The 22,483-nt window shown below is 36.2% G+C and overlaps 1 protein-coding gene across 13 annotated transcripts in view; it reads left to right on the forward strand.

The window, feature by feature from the left end:
* KDM4C (lysine demethylase 4C) overlaps positions 1 to 22,430 on the forward strand; it is a 221,225-nt gene extending 198,795 nt beyond the window's left edge. For 12 of the 13 annotated variants that reach the window (XM_081945829.1, XM_081945833.1, XM_081945832.1 and 9 more), the window contains 5 exons: positions 3,988 to 4,173; positions 5,609 to 5,779; positions 15,371 to 15,490; positions 19,445 to 19,537; positions 21,359 to 22,430. In XM_081945829.1, coding sequence (XP_081801955.1) covers positions 3,988 to 4,173; positions 5,609 to 5,779; positions 15,371 to 15,490; positions 19,445 to 19,537; positions 21,359 to 21,535 — 747 coding nt within the window. In that variant the 3' untranslated portion in view covers positions 21,536 to 22,430. Of the gene's footprint in view, positions 1 to 3,987; positions 4,174 to 5,608; positions 5,780 to 15,370; positions 15,491 to 19,444; positions 19,538 to 20,526; positions 20,569 to 21,358 lie in introns of all 13 variants that reach the window. The other variant, XM_081945825.1, reaches the window with a different exon arrangement.
* The last annotated feature ends 53 nt before the right edge of the window (positions 22,431 to 22,483 follow it).

A 22,483-nucleotide genomic window follows, 5' to 3' on the forward strand; every position in this document is an offset into this window, starting at 1 on the left:
AATCAGTTTTAAATGGCTGCCTAGTATGAACTAGTTATTTTTTCCCTCTCTGTTTTTTTTTTAAATATAGAAAGATGTATGTTTTGTAACAACTAGAAACGTAGAAAGTGAAAAGTATAACTAAGTGGAGGGCAGCGTTCCGAAATTCAGAGCTCATAACTGAATCTTTTAACCTTATCCCTTGATTTTATTTTTATTACCCTATAGAAAACCTGGGTTCAATCTCTATCTCTATCTCTATCTCTATCTATCTATCTATCTATCTATCTATCTATCTATCTATCTATCTATCTATCTATCTATCATCTATCTATCTATCTATCTATCTATCTATCTATCTATCTATGAATAAAGATATCAAAAGTGGCATGATCATAAAGAAAATCAGTTTTATTTCTGTCTTTAAAATGCTTTGCTATATCCTTCACATTGTGGTAATGGCCCTGTTTTATAGCTTTATATGTCAGTGAGGGTTGGTTTTTTGGTGTGTGTATGTGTGTGTGTGTTTCACTGATTCAGATGAGCTTTACTTTTTATGAAAAATAGGCTAGCATATGTTATAAACAGACAGGAATTACATTGTATTTCCTAGGTACAGATCCATAGTACATAACATACAGGAATTGATGGGTTTGGACTCCTAATAGGAATTACAGCCGATTCTATTTCTATTGTTTATTTTATTTATTTGATATTACAGACTGCTCAACTCCAATAGACATTTCAAGGACATTTGCTGGTTGTATCATATTAGACCAATGCACAAATAATTTAAAAGGTGATTCATTTGAAGCCAATGTATCTAAGTGTATTATTCGTGAGTTATACAAGTTTACTATGTCATGCAAACTTTTGCTGGTTAGATGTCTTGATAAAATGATTTTTGGGGCTTGGTATATTAGGTTAATAGCATATAAGGGGCTATATGGCTCCATCACCTGGCTAGCAGGGTCCAGGTACAGATTCCTTTGGATTTGGAAGAAATAGCCACACTTCTATGAGTATCTAAGGCAGTGATGGCGAGCCTATGGCACGCGTGCCACAAGTGGCACGCGGAGCCATTTGTCAGGGCACGCGAGGCGCTGCCCTGTCAGCTGGCCAGCGCGCATGTGCGCGCTGGCCAGCTCAGTTCACCTTTTTAAAAGCTATTTTTCGCCTTCCCCAGGCTCCAGAGGCTTTATAGGAGCCTGGGGAGGGCAAAAAGAGCCTCCCCCGCCCCCTGGAGCCTTCGGAGCGCTTAAAACCACCCTCCGAGCAAACTGGAAGTGACTTTTACTTCCGGAGGGTCGTTTTAAGCGTTTCGGAGGCTTCAGGGACCGTCCGAGGCTTCCCTGATGCCTTCGGAGCGCTTAAAACGACCCTCCGAGCAACCCGGAAGTCACTTCCGGTTTGCTCTGAGGGTGGTTTTAAGCACTCTGAAGGCTTCAGGGAAGCCTCTGGATGGTCCCTGAAGCCTCCGGAGGGCCTCCGGGGGGTCGGGGGTGGCTCCTTTCACCCTCCCCAGGCTCCTATAAAGCCCCTGGAGCCTGGGGAGTGTGAAAAAAGCATGTAAAAATGGGGGGGTCGCGCATTGTGCACGCATGCGCACTGGGGGGGTCGCGCGTTGCATTATGGGTGCGGCATGCCCGCACACAACCCCCCTGCGCTCCCCCCACTTGTGGCATGCGAGCCAAAAAAGGTTCGCCATCGCTAATCTAAGGCCTTATCCCAAGGCAGTGTAAGAAAATAATGTAATAATATAATGCAGGACAGCAACCAAAATATATTCAAGAATTCAATGAAACAAAGGAAGATAGACTTTATGACACATCTGCCAGTCAGAAAATCCCAGAGATGATAGTGGACAGGTTCCTTCAAAGCAGGAAATATATCCTTCTTTCTAGGTCTGCACTGAAGTTCCATCTCATGGCACAGTTTCTGAACAACTTACACAGGCTTTGAGCCATCATTACTCACAACTGTTCTCAATAAACTCATCTCACTGCATTTTATCAAGAAAAGCAGGGTGTCTTTATCTTTTCTTGGAATGTATTGCCTACCTTTGCCAGATTGTCAAGAGATTGCCTTGACAAGTCCCTGCAGTATTATTCTTGACAAGTTTTTTCAAAAGTGATTTGCCATTGCCTCCTTCCTCGGGCTAAGAGGGAGAACAACTCAGCTGGCTTTGTTCAGGCGACACTAATACTCCTGGTCTTCCATTTCTAGCCTGATACCTTAATCATTATGCCATACTGGTTCTATATTATATTAGTACAATATATATGAAGTAGTTTCTGGCAAGTGTTTAAATTTACAAGTGCTGAAAAAAATCATTTGGTTAGTTTGGGAATTTAAATTAATTGGAACTCAGAAATTAAACTTTCTGAGAAAATATGGTTTATATTCAATTTTAGATTTAATCCAAAGTACTTGCATTAATTTATAAAGCTCTTACCACTGCAGTTTTGGGTGGTAATTATAAAAAAAAAGTATAGATGGCTAAGCTTCCGTTTTTCATTATTCTGGAGAGTTCAAAATCACAGAATATATATTTCTTTGTTGCTCCTTTTATAAAAACATTCGAAACTAAATTTATCTATCTTTGATCAGCAGATATCATGATTGCTCAGATTCAAAATATAGCAGACCCAAAATGGTACTTACAGATGCCCTGTCATTTGTTATGCTACTAGATTGTGTGCTGTAGCATGTAAAATCTGCCAGATTGATCACATGAGGTCTTGCTATTTAGGTGTATTCTATGTTCTTTTATGTACAGTTAAATATCATATTTACAGCCTAGACTTAGATTACCTCTTTTTTATTTTATGTCCTAGTTACTTTACAGATGTTTTTCAACTTTGGTAATGGATTTTTATTTACTGGTTTCAAAAAGCTAGACTGTTTTAGGAGATTATAGACTACTTAAGGATATATTTCTTGTACTAGTCTGAGAATACTGAGACCAGAATAAAAGCTAACTGACTAAAAACTGAATTTATAAAGCTGCATATGATTTTTGAGTCCATTTAGATGCAGGGTCTTATTTTTTATTTATGCACATTTGCTGAAATTGGTAAATGATACATTTTTGCATTTATATCTAGTCCTTGGAATGTAGGCAAGTCATAATTAGGGATTTTTTTTGTCAGTGGCTTTTCCATATATTATCCCCCCCAAAATTAATTTAATATCTATTTTGCTCTAATCTTAAAGCAGAACACAGTTCAGAAATATTAATGTTTACATATTAAAATCTCTACATTCTATTAGACTTGATCTATGATTTAGTTATATTCTGAATCTCTTGTTTTTACTAGCTTTTGATTGGTTTCAACATTACAATTAATGTCTATAATGTTAATCTGACACATATTTTCTATCATTCTTCTCTGTTTATGATTTTCATTTTCATTAATCTGCTTAAAATTTGCTTTTAAAAAAATCGATTCTTGTATTTTTTATAAAGTTTTCAATTAAGTAACTTTGGTTCTTGTACTTTAGAATTCCTCCAGAGTGTATTCTTGTTTCTGCTATTCGCTAAAGAACTTTGTTGCTCTTTCTAGAACAAAATAAATTATTGAGCCAAGGTGCCAAGATAACAGAAAAAAAGAAAGCAAAGAAACATTACAGCTAGATGTGAACAGAGAGCCAGCATATCTAAGCAGTTCTGTATAAATACTACATTAACAAAAGTGTAAATCTCCAGATATCTACAACATCAAATTTAAGTACCTTACCGGCATTTCTCCTGCTGAACATACATTATTTTGTATCATGCAGTTCATACAGATATGTTTGCCACAGTAACATTTAACTGTTGATTAATTTATATATTTCCTTTCAATATCTAACCGGTTATCCAACTACAGTATTCTCTGAACTACATTCTTAACTACACGACCAGTTGGGTGCATGTAATAGCTATAAATCATGGCACATAAGTACCTGCTAGACAACATTCAAAATTAAATCTGTGGAAACCCTTCTTTCCATTTGTACCTGCAGAAATGTATCTTCTGTCGACAAAGAATTAAGAAAATATCTGGTGCTTGCATCCAGTGTTCCTATGGACGTTGCCCAGCTTCATTCCATGTCACATGTGCTCATGCTGCTGGTGTGTTGATGGAACCAGATGACTGGCCTTATGTTGTCTACATCACGTGCTTCAGGCACAAAATAAGCCAAAATGTGGTAAGGATTTAGATCCATTGTTTCGATATTGTTTTTAAGTTAGACATATTGTTGCTGACATTATATATCCTGTTACAACCCATTCTAATCTATTATATTAGAATAGGAAAATGCCAAGACTACAGAGGCTAGGTCAAGAGATAAGGAATGAAGTTTGTTTGATGAAATGCTCGAGTTCATTTAAGGTGCTGATTACATCACAGCTTTATTGGAGCTACTTACTCTTTTTTTTTAACAACTTAAACTCTCAGCTATATAGCCATGGGATAGGGTGGAGGTGCTCAGAAAATTTGACTGATTTGTTCAAAATGATAACAGCATTATCATGCCACAAATTTTACTCCTTTCGAATGGGTGGGCAACATTGGATGCATCAGAAGAAGAAGCACAGTTTCTATCACAATGCCCCACTGTTACTCTTGTCACACTGATTACTCCTTGCTTCTCACAAATGCCTCTGGCTTAGAGGAGCTCACAAGAGTCCCCTCTGTAAAAAAAATAATTTGATGAGTGTGAGCAGGTGAGTATTTAGTGCTATAGTTGGGAACTATAAACAAAAGAGGATTTCTAGAAACACGAAAGCCATCGAAATAGAGAAACACCCCCACAACGTGATGATACCTCCCGCCTACCAAACATCTGGAAATCAGCCCTAGCCAACAAACGAACACCACCCACCACCCAAGCCGTTACAATACAAAACAACAATGCACACACAGCCTGCACCAATCAGCACCAATCTACCAATCATGATACAACCACACAACCAATCATTCCACTTACTGAAACAAAGCCAGCACCCCATCCCCTCCCACCAAGACTTACAGAAAGACGGCAGCTCCGATCACATTTTAAGCCTACGCTTGAAGATGGCAGGTGAGATCCAAGGTTGAGATTGTCTTTGCAACGTTTCAGCAAGATCTCACTTGCCATCTTCAAGCGTGGGCTTCAAGCGTGGGCTTAAAATGCATTTTAAGCCCACGCTTGAAGATGGCAAGTGAGATCTTACCGAAACGTGTTTATATTTATTTATTTATTTATATATATTTATATACACACACACACACACACACACACACACACACACACACATATATATATATATATATATATATATATATATACATATATATATATATATAAAGCTAATGCTCCCTATTCCACCTTTATCATTTGGCATCATTTGGTCTGAACTATCAGTATCCGTAAAATATTTTAAAACTCTACAAATCTCAGCTAAATATGTGCATGTGAATATGTAAAAGGCGAATCTCTATAAGTAACTTAGATAAAGCACACTTTTTATAAGTTTAAGTCTTGATCTGACTTAGATGAGGCAATCTGAGAACTCATAAGAGTTCTTTAGGACCCAGGGAAACAAACTTATGGGAAGAGATGGTATTTGAACTAATTATATTGTTTTAATCTTTTAAAGAAAACCAAACCCTTTGAGAAAGCTGTCTCAGTTGGGCAAACTGTCATAGCAAAACACAGAAACACACGCTATTACAGCTGCAGAGTAATAGAAGTTACATCACAAGTTTTCTACGAAGTTATGTTTGATGATGGCTCCTTTAGTCGGGACACCTTCCCTGAAGATATTGTAGTAAGTATTTATTTTAGAAATTTTTTCTTTTATTTTTTTAAAGTTAAATCAGAAAAAAATGAACTATTTTTGTGACCTTTCAACAGAGATAATTAACTTAATATTCTGTTCATGTTTGTTATTTCTTGCAGCAGAAAATTACCACTTTCTCAGGGGCTTCCCAACCTTGTTTGTGCTAATTAGCATCTACCATTTCTCCAAATGAATAACAACTAATCTTCCAAAGTCTTTTAATTAAATAAGAAATATGTTTTTAATAAAAGATATTAGAGTGGGAATTTTACATGTTGTAGTGTCTCAGGGAGGTAATATAACAAAATTCCTTGATGAATTAACAAAAAAACTTTAATGTTAAAATATGTAACAGGCAACAGGATTCACATGAATCGAGTAAGATATTGGGTCTACAGATTTGATTATTGTATTTGTAAACTGTTATCTAATGTTGCTTTGTTTATATAAGAAACTCCATGGGCTACAATTGTAAGAAAGTAGAATATCATTGGAAAATATTCTGAAAGAGTCAGTGCAAATAAGCCCTTAAATGTATTTATTATTTCATTGATATCCTATCTTTGTGTATAGGAACTCAAGATATTGTGCATAACATTTCCTCTTCCTATATTTTTCCACAACTGTAATTCTGAGTGGTAGATTGGCTAAGAGAACATGACTGATAATTGAGTATCCATGGCTGAGGGTAGCCTAGAATAATGTCTTAGTTAAGCAAGATGTGTGAACTTCAACTCCCAGAATTCTCCAACCAGCATGGAAGTTGAAGCCCTCTTATCTTAAAGCTAGTGAGGTTGAGAAACATTGGATGAGAACTCGGGTCTTTTGCTCTTAGTCTAATATGTTAATAATTGCACTACACTGCCCTTGAATTTTGTAGAATTGGCAGCACAGAAACATGAATGTGGTGATCAATTTTTAGACTGGAACTTTGGGAAAAATTAGATGTATTGAAAATGAAGAATCACAAAATATATTCATTTTTTGAAGCAGAAAGATTGATACATGATAAAGATGAATGTAAGCATTTATTTGGTCCCAGTGCACTAATTTAACAGCGATTATAAAGGGATAAAGAAGGGTTAGCCATGGCTTTTTTTAATTAATTGCAAACATAAAATATACACTGGAAATATAGCACCTTAAGAATATGATTTGTGTAGAAAAACTAGAGTCCTGAAATTAACACATTGAAAAAGAGTGAGATTTGCTATGGTCTTTGTTTCCAGTTTTTGGGTCAATAGATTGAAGTATAGTAGGAAGAAAGGTTCTGTTTGAGAGCAAGGCATATTGAGAAAAGGCATCGCATTTCTTATAGGGGTCTGTGTTATGACCTCTCCTCTACTGTTTTTCAGGAAGCAAGCTTGCCCTTCAAACGTTATTAGTAAAGATTATCCTGTCTTCCCTGCTAAGTCCTTACTTATAAGTGGTCTGATGCCTTTTTGGAAGTATAACCGTTAAAATGGGATATTTTCAAAGGAGTTGTCAGAAGGATTTAACTATTCCTATTCCAGTGGTAATAAATGAAGCCATGCAGAAATGCTACAAAATGTCATTAATGACTGAAGGTGCTTTATTAAGGAACATCTAGATATGACACATGCGGGAATATACATCTTACCAGAATCTTCTCTTTTGTTTACATCTGCATCAAAGCTTGAATTGTGGGAGAGAATAAAAACTACTTGCCATCCAAGTGGGATAGTGTGATTTGGAGCTAAGAAAAAATGTAATCAGAGCTAGATATGCCTCAGTGCTTCTCAGATAGTAATAGAACAACATATAATTGTTTGAAGGAAACACCAAAGAACTTTTAGATTCCTTGGAGAAATCTTTGGGTGTTTTTCATTAGATAATATACCTGTAGCTTCAATAATGGAGAAGATTAAAAAAAACTGCTTTCCTAATCCATGCAATGTGCATATCAGGGAAGACTTATTTATCAAACTTTGTGCAAAAGCAATGTTGCTGCTATTGAAGAAGCTATTTCTCTAATCTGTTTCCCTGTTCGGCTAGCTCACAAAGATACCAAGTGCTTTTTATGTGTTCAAGCCACTGCACAATTTCAGTTTAGTTCACAACTGCATTAATGTGAGACCAGCTACTATTTCCTGTTTGTATATATTTTGATGAGATTGCAAGGTGAAAGAAGAGGTTTAAGGATATTAAACTTTATATTCCTTGATTATAGGAACACAAGTGAGGCAGTATGTTTTCCCTAGAAGGCATTTGGAAGTGTATATTAATAGAGAGGCAACTATAGTTAGGAGGGCGGTTGAAATAATTCAATATTAATAATTCTTTTAGGTTTATAGTTACTATTTAATGCCTTTATCTTCATATTAATAACAAGAGAAATATGTGGGATGAAAATTTTGGCTTAAGCTATACCATTGAACTTAAAGCTGCTGTACTTTTCATGACTGGAGAGTGTCAGTGTGTAAGCAGCGAGATAGCCATGTTGATTAGATTGTAAATCTCAAACGAATATTCAGGAAGTGATGGTTTTTTAAAAATCTAAAACAAAGACAAATTTAGATTTAAAATTTGCTGATAAAAATGTAATTTTAATTGAATGTCATCTTAAAAAACAATATGTGAGAATTTAAACAGTAGTATCATTGTGGGTTATCTAATTACTGAATCCATAATCTGAAAATCCCAATAACTCTGCTTTAAATGAAAAAACCTCTTGTATATGGGGTTCTTAATTATTTTACTAAATACATTATTAATAAATTGGTACTTGTTTCTAAATATTTTATTATAGTGATGTTGTCCTTAAAATAAATATATATTTTAATCAAACAAAAGCAGTTTATTTTAAAATTAAATACATTTGGGATTCTCTTTGAATTGAAACCCACCATCTCCATAATCATAAGTAACATTTTAACTTTTCTGTCTATCAAGCTTGTGTATGCTATGATATCTTAATACGATCTAGAATTCAACACACTGGTTAAGAACTAGTTTAGGCAGGGACACCATTATGTTCAGGAAGAGAAATTACACAGGCTACCTAGAGATGTTTATTGAGCCAATAGACTAGTATTTGAGCTACATGTCTCAGTTTGTAAGTCTTACTTTAGACCAGTGTTTCCCAACCTTGGCAACTTGAAGATGTCTGGACTTCAACTCCCAGAATTCCCCAGCCAGCGAATGCTGGCTGGGGAATTCTGGGAGTTGAAGTCTAGACATCTTCAAGTTGCCAAGGTTGGGAAACACTGCTTTAGACTATGTGCCTAGGTTCCTTTCCCTCCACTTTGTTTGTCTATTAGTTTTTTGTTTGTGGTAACAAGGGGAAAAGTATTTTAATGCAGAGGATCATCTTCTTTCCATGGCAGATGTTGAAGCAGCCTAATGTAGAGCCAGTCTGTTGTAGTAATTAAGATGCTGGTCTAGAAATCAGGAGACTGTGAGTTATAGTCCTGCCTTAGGCATGAAAGTTAGCTGGGTGACTTTGGGCAAGTCATACTATCTATGGTTATTGTGTTGAAAATAGGAGGAGAAAGGGGTATTTGATTTCTTACTGCCTTGAGTTTCTTATGAGGTAAATAAAGACAGGATAAAAATCAAATTAAAAATTATGTTTCTATCATGCTTTCTATCACATTTCTGCCTTGTTAGCCTTGCAGTTACACAGAAAATTGAATAGGCAGATCACCCAGGTAAGGTCCTGGTACATGGTCAAATGGTAAAGGATTTGTTTCTGGGACAATCCAGGAACAAAAAACCACAGTTAGGAAGTATACTTTTTAAAAATCACTCCCCTCTCCCTCTCCCTCTCTCACATGTGTATGTATAAAAGTTTACTGTTTCAATTTATAAAATTGTGATTCTGACACATTATTTGAATGAATTGGCTTTTTCATGAATCCTAGGAGAATTTTTAAAAAAACCTGTGTGTTTTTCTTTTGTCCGGACTCAAAAATATCCAATATCCTTATGTTAAACCAATGCAGTTCTGTGAATAAATAGTATTGTTCAGATAAAGACATTTAGCAGATTGTAGCACTCTTAGCAGTAACAAAAGATGTATTACCATATGACTTAGTTGTACTAATACAAAGAAATCAGCTACAGCAGTAAATTAATTTTAGGTCATGTATGTATGTATTGTTTGTTTGGTCAATTTTTTCCCAAAATGAATATTTTCTTATCTGGAAACCCCCCCCCCCCATCTGAACGAAAACGTCGCAATACTTTTTGTTCTCTCTCACACCCTCCCTCCCCCTCTTTTAAAATCAAAATTAATGCACAAAACCCATAACAGAATGATGCCTACCCTAATGAAACCATATCCATTAAATAGAATAGCCCAGAGATCCTTCAGTGAGATGAGAATGGCAGTGTTTAAACTTCATCTTTCAAGATTTTAAACTCCCCATCAGCTACAAACAAAGAGGAAAATATGTGACAGCAAAAGTATATGACAAAGAATTTTTTGTAAAGGCTATTTTCCAGTTTTGAAATACATCTACATTTCATGAAACATCAAAATTACTATCTTTGGTTTTCTTTGTATTGGAATTGTGGACCTGTTGTGATCATATATTTGAACAAAATGCCAGTATAATAACAAGACAGCTTGAGACATTGTTTAAACATAATAATGTTCTCAGCTCCATGGAGTTCTTTCAGAGCTAAACATATATTTGTTGGTTTTGAAAAATGTGTGAGTTTATATTTTATAACTGCAATTTACAAAATTTAGCTAAGAGAGCAATTGGTATACTGTGAGAAATGAATAATCTATGAATACATTTTAGGCACACACAGAGGAATCTCCAAATACTGTTGTTGATATGCATGAGAAAAAAGGTGACATATGCTTCACTTTTTAGTAAGTGTCTGTCTGTCTTCTCTCTCCGTCCATCCATCCATCCATCCATCTATCCATCCATCCATCCACCCCCCACCCATCCATCTATCCATTTACCTACCTACCTACCTACCTACCTACCTACCTACCTACCTACCTACCTACCATCTACAGTAGTGGCCAAAATTGTGGAAACCTTTTGGGAAAAGTGTATTTTGAGGTTTGATGGCTAATACATCACTCAGAGAATCATACTCCAGTATTTCTGACAATGTGGGAAAAGTGACTTACCTGCTTTAATTGTACAGAAAATAATAAAACTTAATATCTACTGAAGAATTTAACTTTTATCATTTCCTTTTAATAGAAGTTGAAATCATGTTTTATGGATTAACTGTGTCTGTTTAGTACAGAAAGACTGAGAATAACATTTTATTACACCAACCCAATACTAAGAAATAATGTGGGCAGTGAGTTTAGGATTATAGCCGATGCCTCTTACAGTATATAATTATTTTGGTATATAACTTCTTAACAATATTAAAAAGCGGGGAAGAGTTTAGACAATTAATCTCTCTAATCTCTCATAATTTCACTAACTACCCTCAAGAGGGATATCAAGCTATTTCTCTTTATGTCTTCATTTCTCTGAGGTTAGTACGTAGGTTCATGTTTCCTAGCCTTTTTTAAGCCAGTAATGCCATCTAGTTCAAAGGAATTTTTTTATATGGAAGTCTTTTTTTTGGTTAGTTTTACTTTTCTAGGCTATAGGCTCCCAATTAAACATTAATTAAATTGAACTGTTTAGAATAGACTTTTGAATATTTGCTGCCAAGATGGAGAGACAAATCAGTCCTGTTTGAAATGTTAGTGGTTCATGCCACTGCATAGTTTGAAAACCCCCAATTTATTAATGGTGTTGTTACTCAGTGGTTGGGTTTTTTTAAAAAAAAAACTTTTGTTGATATCATACATTTTTTTAAAGGATGCATTGGTATGTCCTGATTTGTCAATTTGAGGGGCAAATTTGATGTGTTGTTAGAACTCTTGGTGCAGAGAAATATTTTTCCTATTTCAGAGAATTCCATTTATTCAACTTATTGGTCTGCTCTGGAGCGCTTCTGCCCACTTAGATTTTAAATAGTAAATGCTAACTATGTGACAGTAATCTATTTTTGCTACAGATCCACTGATCTATTACTGGCATAATACTTGCTGAAACAATAATATTTTTATTATGAAAACTAGTACTCCTTGAGATAACTTAGGTTAATAGTTATCACACTTTATATATCAGAAAACATGATAGAATCGTCTATCAAAGACAACTGTGTGTCTGTTGAAATGAGTAGTTTATATTGAACTAGTAGTTTCTGTATTGTGCTGTTTGAATAGCTTGGAGATTTTTCTTTCTGGCAGAAATGCTTTTAGTACTCAGATCCGTCCGAAAGTATATTCAAGAGATCAGTTTGGTTTCCACGTAATTTTAACCAGTCAGAAGGTATTGTTTTCTAGAAATCTTTCACAAAATTTACAATGTATGCTGATTGTTCTCTAGAATTAAAATTCAGCATACTTTGTAATTTTTTTGAAAAGCTGGGGAATTTAGGGTAGATGGGAAGAGTTTCATGTCAAGGACACTGTATGTCAGTTGAACAAGACTCAAAATTAATAAAACACATTTTTTTTGCAAAAAAATAAAAAGGAGCTTCAAAACCTTAATTAGCTTCACAGGTTTCATCTACTTTGTTATAGCGCATAGAAAATGTAAGCCTTTTGCTGGCCTTCAAAAATGTTTCTTACAATATAACAGTGAAAAACTCCAATGTTTTGTTCCAATGGAACAAAAATAATTCTATCACTGTCTTGATGCCTCCAACTAAAGATCTGTCTTGTCCAGCATTTTGTTTTCAACAGGGACCAGTCTGATGTCTCAAAGAAATGAATAGCAGTATATTGTCATTTGTTCCTAGTATCTGATATTTTCCTTTTGAAATTGAGCTTCCTTTTAACTATACTGATTTAGAGATCTTGATGGATTGCTCTACTAAGAGCAGTAGAGATAATCAGGAATAAAATGAAGAACAAAAAGTGCTCAGAAACGCCTAAGGCAGAAATGGACAGCCTATGATTAATGCCACACCTTCCCTCACCCCTTCCAGCAGTACATTTGTGCTCCCCCAGATTAACTCAGAATCTAACAGCATGATAGTCAAATTGTGACTGTGCAATATTTGGTATAAATTGGTAAAATAAGGATGGGAGGTATACTATGCCTATAGTAGATAGAATACTATTTGCACTCCACCAAATTCATTTTAAAAGATCTTGGCTTCCTCTTTTTTCGTGCCATTAATATCTCCATGAAAAAGTTCCTGCAGCCACTATCAGATCAAGAAGCAAAGTTGCAGTCTCCAACCCATCAGAAAGTTGCTCACAAGTTATCGAGGGATCCACTAATGGAAGAAAGAGTATGAGAGGGAGAGACTGCCTTGCTCCATGATGGCGAACTTATGGCACGTGTGCCAGAGGTAGCATGCAGAGTCCTCTCTGTGGGCATGCGCGCCATTGCCAGCTGCTCTTCTGGTTTCCTGAGTGCACAAGCGCACTGACCAGCTGGTGTTTATGGGTGCTGGGGTGCCAGAAAGCGGCCTGAAAAATGCCCCCCAAATGGTTGTTTTTGGGGGCCAAAAACGGCCTGAAAAACAGCCTGAAAACGCCCCCAAAAACCAGTCCTGTGCGCGCCAGCCAGCTGGTCTTTGGGTTTCCGGTGCTCCGGCATGCACACATGCACACGCATGCATGCACATTTTGGGTTGGGCACTTGGTGCCGAAAAGGTTCACCATCACTAGCCTAGGTCAATGAGGAAAAGCAAAGCAAAGTCCACTATAGCATTGAAGTGAAGAAGCTCTTCTGAAATCTCTTGTTTCTGCATTAGGATTCAGACAGTAGGAGGGAACATCCGAGCTGTGGGTTCATAATGCACTGCCAAATTAACCGCTGTGTCTGTACTCCACACTTCATTTAGTGGGAAGTTTTCTCATTAGAGCTGAAAAAACTGCTCTAGAGCAATGGGATTTTAAACTAAAGGATTGTGTGGTTTCTCATTCTTTTTGAGGGAAACGATATGGTAAACCTTTTTTTCTCCTCATCTTCCCTTAGATCAGCGGTTCTTAACCTGTGGGTCGGAACCCCTTTGAGGGTCGAACGACCCTTTCACAGGGATCGCATAAGACCATCGGAAAACACATATTTTCAAAAAAATAAGAAAAACATAAAATAATTTTATGGTTGGGGGTAACCACAACACGAGGAACTGTATTAAAGGGTCGCTGCATTAGGAAGGTTGAGACCCACTGCTTTAGATATATCTAGTGCAGAAGAAATTATATAACTTTGAACACTATGGTTGATTTGTTATCTGGAATATACATACACACATACATTCACACATGCCTGCATCTTGGAGGAAGCAGATTATGTTGATCCTTTTTAGTCAGGATTCAGACCTGGGTATGGAAGGGAAGCAATATTGGTCATGCTTTAGCCTAAGTGAAGTGAGGGTAATGCATCCAGCCTTGTCTACTTCTCAGCAATTTTCAATACCATCAGGCATAGTATCCATGTGGATTGGCTCATTGGGAGTGGGCAGCTGGTTCACCACTTTCTTTTAGGGTCAATTCCAGTGAGTAATGATTAGGGAGAACAGGTCTTGCCCGAGGCCCTACTATATATGGGGCGGGGTGGGGGGAGTGCTACAAAATCCAGTGTTCTCTTCCCTCTGTAAAATCTATATTAGGCTCATCCATTTACATTATATAACCATTAACCTATGACCCAAGTAGATATTTTTACTCCAGGCAAATTAAGCAATGCCAGGAATGACTTGATCTGGTATTTGGAGACTTTGAGAATCTGGATAGGAATAACATGCTTCAGCTGAACTATGGCGGCTTTGGATTTTGGATTTAGATTTGATTCCAGGTTTCTGCTGTCTTTGGTGCTGAATAGGATTGGCCTGAACTGTCTCGGCAGACCCATTGCACAATGTGCTAGTCCTCCTAGATGCACAACTCCTGCATAATGAGCTGGTTACAGTTGTGGCCAGGAAGGCCTTTGCACAGCTTCATCTTGTATGCCAATTGGATTTATAGGCTCTGCTTGCAATCACTTATGTCCTAGTCACCTTCATATTGGAGTTCTGCAACACACTCTTCATGGGGCTTCCCTTAAGACTATCCAGAAGTTTCAGCTGGGACAGAATGCAGCAGCATGGGCAGTTATTTGCACTCCTAGAATACCACATGCTACACCTCTGCTCCACAAGTCACATTGGTTGCCTGTTTGGTTCTGGGTCCAATTCATAGTGCCGGTTTTAATCTTCTTGGCATGGGTCTACGAGCAGAGGCCAAGCACGCTCCGTTTGCATGAGCGGCAGGTGCATGTGTACGTTGCTTGTGCAAATGAAACTGCGTGCTTGCCACCTGCTCACACGGAACCATCCCGTCTCCCCTCCTCTCGCTGGTCTGCAAAATTGGAAAGCTTGGAGAACTCTGGCCTACACTATCTGAGGGACTGCCCTCTGTGTGCTCTTTGGACTTTTTATATATGCTGTTTGGGACAGACTTTCTTTTTTTAAGAGAAGCGTATAAGTTACTATGATAAAAACAAGAATCACTTCTTGGTTCTGTGTTTTTCAAAAGTTATTATTTAAGTTACTGATTGAACATGGTTTTGTTTTCTTTTCAAATAGAGCAGAGACTGCCTGAAGCTTGGCCCACCTGCAGAGGGAGAAGTTGTTCAAGTGAAATGGCCAGATGGAAAACTTTATGGTGCAAAATATTTTGGAACCAATGTAGCATATATGTACAATGTAAGTTTCATTTATTATTCCAAGATACTCATTAAATATTTAGGATTATGTTGATAGTTGCTTACAGTGGTAGGAAAGGTAGTCTTTCATGGAGAAAATATTCATCAATAAGTCATAGAAATTTATTCGAATATTTAGATATTCTGCCCAAAATACTAAAGCAGATTCAGAGGAATTTTGTCTAACTCCTATCCATTTCTGTTAAATTTTCATCACTTTGTCCATGTGCCAGTGTTGGAATTCAGCTATAAAACCAACACACAGTGTATAACATACACTGTTACTAGTATAATTATATGTTTATATTTATGTAATAGCAATCTTAATGCAGCCAGTAATTTAGTGTTAAACATCCAAGAAAGATTTATTTACACATCTATGCAACCCCATAAGTAATTTTTCAAAACATGTGGATTCTAGATACTATAGGATTAAAAAGAATATATTTAACAAACTTTAATGACTTTTGAAAACATGGCTGCCGTGACTTTCAGAAGGATAGAGAGTTGAATTTTGTAGGAAAAATATAAGCCCAAACATTAACTAATTATCATTTTTCTAACACAATCTTTTGGCATGTGTGAGCTTATGACAGTGACTAAATTTCTGTGTACTAATCAAATATTTTGCAGAAATTCCAATTAAACCACTAATTAATTATGTTCTAATATAAGAAAAAGAAATAGAGAGAGCTAAATAGCAAATGTAACTGATACCATATTGTGGTAGTGGTTTTATGTTATTATGTGTGTATATCTCTTGAGGCTGATATCAATTAATATGGACGGTGATTGACAAACTTGGTGGTTTACAGTTGCAACTAAATCCTAATTCAGATTTGGACTCATTGGGAATATATTAACATTCTCTATACTAAATCCTGCTGAATGACTGTTGTTTGTTATTAAAACTCAACAATTGGGAGTTATTTTCCAATTTATTTTTAAGTAACAGTAATGATACATATATGACTGAATCCTTAATGGAAGGTTAAAATGTACACCAAGATGACTTCCCCCAGATTACTGTAGTTGCTTCTGTTTCATCCATTATGTCTAATGTTAAGTTTTCAAAACTGAGTTGTTTACTAATAATTTCTAATTATTCTGAAATAACTTAAGAAAATCTCAGGCCCATTTAATAATTTTCTATGAAATCAGAGGGAATATAATGAATTACATTGTGGCTTACCGGAGACCCAGTTTGGTTAACCCATAAGGCTAGAAAGCTGGAGACTGTTATAGCTGGGTGGCCTTGGGCCAGTCACTTTCACTCAGCCCTGGAAAGAAGGTAATGGCAAAACAATTCAGATTTTTTTGCGTAGGAAAGTGCATTGATTAATCAAGAAGGTCGCCAGGAGTCTGGTTTATACACACATACAAAAACTAGCTTACTAGACGATAGCTAGTATAGTATATCGAGCTTTAGCTAAGGAGAACCAGGTTAATCTTACTTGACTACCAAGTTTACTTTATGCCATTTTTTCTCCACTTGCCATATTTCATCAGGTTGATGTATGGATGAAAGACCCCTATGTGTACTGTGTTGCATATAAGATGAGACAAAATGCAACACTAAACAATAAAAAAAATTAAGTCGGCTGCTAACATTACATTGAGGTTAGGAGCAGAGCTAGTCAATATAATTTGAATCATTCTTCTCATATATCCTTTAGACAAATTTGAATAGGATTTATATTTTCCAGTTTTTTGTGTGATTTTTAAAAAAATAAAATTTAATTAATTTAATAGGATCTTTGAACTTTTTAAAAATTAGTTTGGCTAGTAATGCAAAATAATTGTAGATGTACAAATTCCCATGTCTGTCCATTAAAAAGTGGTATCAAATAATTTAGACACTTTGGAAGGTACAACTAATGCAGCAGCAGCAGCAAAGCAATTTAGCATTCCCTACACCTACCTGCCTTCCCTTTTTCATTTTCTGCTAAAGAGGTTCATACTGGATTAGATCTAAACCTAAGCATGATAAAGCTTTTCATCTTCTCAACAGACTATTTTAAAGATGTTCCATCAGATTCTGTTAACTGGCATTTCCTTTAGTGTCACTCATACCTTCTTCCTTTTGACATAAGTCTTCCACAACCTTGAAAACAGAAAGATTAATGCTTATCACTTGGAAAATTGGAGGAAAATGCATCAAGCTGTTTTAATATGCTGCATAACTGTTTGTGTGCTTTGGCATTTGTGATGGAAAACTTCCATGTACAGCCAGCAAAGATATCTTTTCTTATGCAGTCAACTGCTAGCTCCACTGCTCAGGATTTAAAGATGTTGTGCTAAGAACATTTTCTACTACCAGTCTTGGCTTCTACGTTTAGGTCAAATGTTTTTTTGGAACAGAGAGCCAAGCCCTTGGGTCAGATATTATGTGGTGAAGAGAAGCTCTCTTTTACATCTTTTACATTCTGGCCACTACTTCTGCTTCTACTAAGGAGGTCTGACAGACTAGACATCTCCTTGTGTGTTTTGCTCTTAGCCCAACTTCTAGTTATCCACTGATTCAACTTTGTATATTATTCTTGCTGTAAACCTGAATAGGCATGCCAACTTGGACATTTTCATTCATTCTGGCTAGAAATAAACCATCCTCAATGCGCTTGGAAAGTGTCCCAGAATTACATTCTTTCTTAGAAGCACAAGAGATTCTTACTCTAGGCTTGAGAGCTTTCACAAAATGGAGGAACTGAAATTCTGACCCTTTTAATAAGCTTAGAGAAAAGTCCTGTAGAGACAATCTTCGATAAAACACTTCGCTAAAACTGCCCCTTTTAATAGTTATTTGTTTCAGAGATGTTCCCAGTTTTTGGTGCACACTTCTTGCTTGGCTTTGGCAATCTAAAGTTCCCTCCCAACTTTTAGAGATGTCTTTGTTTTTTATTCATAAACTAAAAAAGCACAAACAAGCAGGACAAGGCTAATCAAACTTTCCATTGAAAAGTTTTATAAAGTCATTGCTCATATGCTGTCTAGCATCTTTACCTCATTTGTTGGGGCACAATAATTACACAGTTGGTCTAATCTACTCAAGGGTGCCTTCCTTACTCTTTACATCTACCTACTTATGATACTGAACCCCAAACTAGCAGATGACTTCACCCTCATGTAGATGCTAAAATAAAGCAGAACTTGAGACACCCCTCGAGTGAGAAGCCATGGGCATTACCTTTCCTCATCTGTCAATACTGACACGAAGTGACCGCTGAGGAAGGAGATGAGCCACTGCATCACAGTGTTTTTTACCCACAGCTGATCCAGAAGGATAACATGGTTGTCAGTAACAAAAGCTGTTGAGAGATCAAGAGCATGAGGATAGATGCCCCACCTCCATCCTGACTCTGCCACAGGTCAGGTCCAGTGTAATCAGTGCTGTCTCTCTACCATTACCCTGGCTTGAAACTAAACCCCACCCAGATAATCCATTTTGTCCAAGATTCTCAGCAACTAGTGTCCAACCACGTTCTCAACAACTTTCTCCACAGTGGGAGGTTGGAGATAAGATGATAATTGCCCAGGATACAGGGGTCCAGTGATGGCCTTTCCAAAAGGGGACCTGCAGGAGCCTTTTTCTTCCTTTTCTATCACTTTCAATTCTTGTTATTGTGGCATTTGTGTTGCCCCAAAAAGTGAAAAGATGTGCCCAGATAATGAAATAAATCTTTTAGATGTGATTTACAAAATTATTCAGCATTTTGGTATAATTTAGAAATAACAAATTATGTTATCACTTTTTCTTAACTGCTTATTGCACTTTTTAAAAAACTTCTAATTTTAATGTCTTGACCTTTCCTTTATAGTATTTATAGTATTTCTTTACACAATTGTTTCACTCAAGGGGATTTTATCCTGCATACAAACAGCTGAAATATTTAGTTAGCTCTGCTGCCAGGTGAAAATAACAGTTAATAATTATTTGATTAATTCATTTTACCATCAGGTAGAATTCGAAGATGGCTCCCAGATAGCAACAAAAAGAGAAGAACTTTACACTCTTGATGAGGAATTACCCAAAAGAGTGAGAGCCCGCTTTGTAAGTATTGGCAAGGAAAGTGTTAGAACCACAAATCTGGACAAAATTTCACAAAGCAAAGCTTTGTCATATTGCTTATTTATACTATAAAATTATGTGCCTCAAAATTCCTGAGGTCTTGTACAAGTATATAGTTTAGTTTCCTTTGACCATGTAAGCATTTAATGTTTAGCATCCTACTGATATTTACTGCACTTACAAATATATATATATTGTGTCACAACCCCTGGTATGCCCAAATATGGGAGGGGGCATACTGCTTCCCTTTTCTGTCTATCGGCTCACCCTAGGAGCTATCCAGGCAGAAAGCCATTTTTTATGTTGCCTTGTTACATTTGTGTTGCATTTGTGCTGATAAATAAAAAAATAAAGGGAGACTAGTATAGAGTCTTCAATTCAATTCCCAGTAAGGGTATGGCTAGCTGATGAGAGCTAAATAGCTTGAAATCGATCTATACTAGTCTCCCTTTATTTATCAGCACAAATGCAACACACACACACACATACACACATATACACACCCACATACACATACATACATACATACAATAGTAAAGAAGTTGGCATTTCTGTATCAGAAACAAACTTGCCATACAGTACTTCTTGTTAAAGCTAACCCCAATTTATCTAATTGTAGCTAAACTCTCAGCTATAAACTGGCTTTTCTTACATACACCTGTTGTAAAACAAATAGTTCTCCAGCTTTCTGGTTCTCATCCAATACATTGGACTAGGGCATAGGATAGGGGTACTGGCTTAATTGCTTTTCTCAACAATGCATTTTACCATAAACATACTTGTTGCCAGGTTGTTTCTGTATCAATTTATAAATTTGGCATGAGAGTGTGCATAAAAATGTATTTGCTATAAGGTAGAAAGCACATGAATATGCAGGTTTTACAATCACTTCTATAACATGGTGTGGATGAATTGATCAAATTTGCAGATTGCTTATATTTGTCAAAAAAACATTTCTTATCTATTTCTAGAGATGAACTGTGTTCCATCTCTGCTACAAAGCAATATTTTGGGTAAGATTACAGCAGGCAAAGTATTCTTTTAGGAACAAAATATGGTGATATTTTTGTCCAAGCATACATCTTGTAAAGTTTTAGACAAATCCATAACTTAGATATTCATAATAATAAAAATAGAGAATTTCCTATATAGCAACAATATTTTCAAAGCAACAAAAGACTCAGAAAAGCTTTTTCTTTGTGTGTACAGTGAAATTGTGAGAGCAGATTCCTAGAAAGAAAGATATCAGATAGGAATTACTCTTACATTAATTGGTGATATTTATAATCTACGTGTTTCAACAACTAAGAAACTAATATATTGTCAGTATAGGAAAGATAACTTTTGAACAGAGAAATAAATATATTAGTTAGAAAAGAAAAAAAAGAAAAGAAAAGAAAAGGCAGGGCAGGGCAGAGTGGAAGGGAGGGTTGGAGAGAGGGAGTGAGTTGTATATTGCATATATGTATGAGTGCAAAAGGAATCCAATAATTGTTCATCAAAAGACCTATTAGCACTTCAGATTCAATATTTGTTCCAGATTAAAAAAAACACCTTCTGGTATTAAAATATGCAATGCATGACCTTGGCTGTGCCATATCATTACTGACTCTGTAGAATATACCTAACATTGGGGTGAAGATTGACTCTGGCCATTAAATGTGAAAGGTTTTCCCCTATAAGTGGTGTACAGGATTTATATTAAATAGATTTCTTTTATACCAAGGCAGAATCCTCTCCCCCCCCCCCCCCCCAATGATGGGCTTTCTAAAGGTGAAATATATTCTTAATCTCTGTTTTTAGTCTACAGCTTCTGATATGAGGTTTGAAGATACCTTCTATGGTGCCGATATTATCCAAGGACAAAAGAAAAGGCAGCGGGTATTGAGCTCCAGATTTAAGAATGAGTACGTGGATGACCCCGGCTACCGCAGTTTCCTGAAAGCCTCGTTCCAAAAGAAGTGCCAGAAAGGACTATAAAAAAAAAAAAAAGAGGAAAGATTTCAAATTCACTTCCTCTTGCGGTATGAAGAGCATGAATGTACTCCCTGCTGGGCAAAGAAAAACAAATGTAAAATTTTTGAAGATGTGTTCTCTTATTCATTCAGGTGTCTACCTAGTGGTTAAATGCATTAAATACATGTATATCAAGAAGTTATCTCCAAAGTATTTGGAACCCTTTGAAATGTCCTGATCTAGGGCTCCAATGTGGAACTTACTTTATTAAACATTTGAATCAATTTGTGTTGATCAACCTCAGTTTTGGAACCCTACTGACTAGCAGGAGTAAAAGTGACAGTCAGTGAGTGCTTTGCCTCGATTCCCTGATATTTAAAAATTACCTATCCAGATAGGATTCTCCACCCCCAAATAATTTGTACAAGCTCCACCAGTTTTAGCTTTCTACAGCATTCGCTAAAACAAATGCAAGCATAAAGAGCATTACGATCTGTAAGTACTGTGCTGTCATCACTTTGCACAGGGCTTTTCACACTATTTATGCCTTTACTACTTACAGTACTACTAGTAGTACTCTTTGGCTAGGTTTAAGTTAACGTGGGATTTGGGAGGGGGTGTTAATAAAAGACAGGTGTTTCAATGAAGGATATCTTTAGGAATGGAATGGGCGTGTATATTTAAAGGGGGATATTTTTGGCATCTATTTTTAAACTTTTTTTCAAGATGTTCTTGGGGAAAGAGCAATTTGTACAATAAATGCCTCATTGTGTTTATAAAATTACAGTTTACATATCTTTGCTTAGCAGGCCAGTTTTGAATTAATGTAATATAGAAAAATAATTTTGTCTTCCCTTTATAAATAATAGTCTGCAAATGTAATAGTGTTTGAAATAAATAAATAATGTCTCTTTGCTTATTAGAGTTGTAATATGTGTTATATAACTTCTAGAGAGCAATCAAAACATTAGT

The sequence above is a fragment of the Natrix helvetica genome (genome assembly GCF_964273705.1).
Source record: "Natrix helvetica genome assembly, chromosome: 2".
Classification (NCBI taxonomy): Eukaryota; Metazoa; Chordata; class Lepidosauria; order Squamata; family Natricidae; genus Natrix; species Natrix helvetica.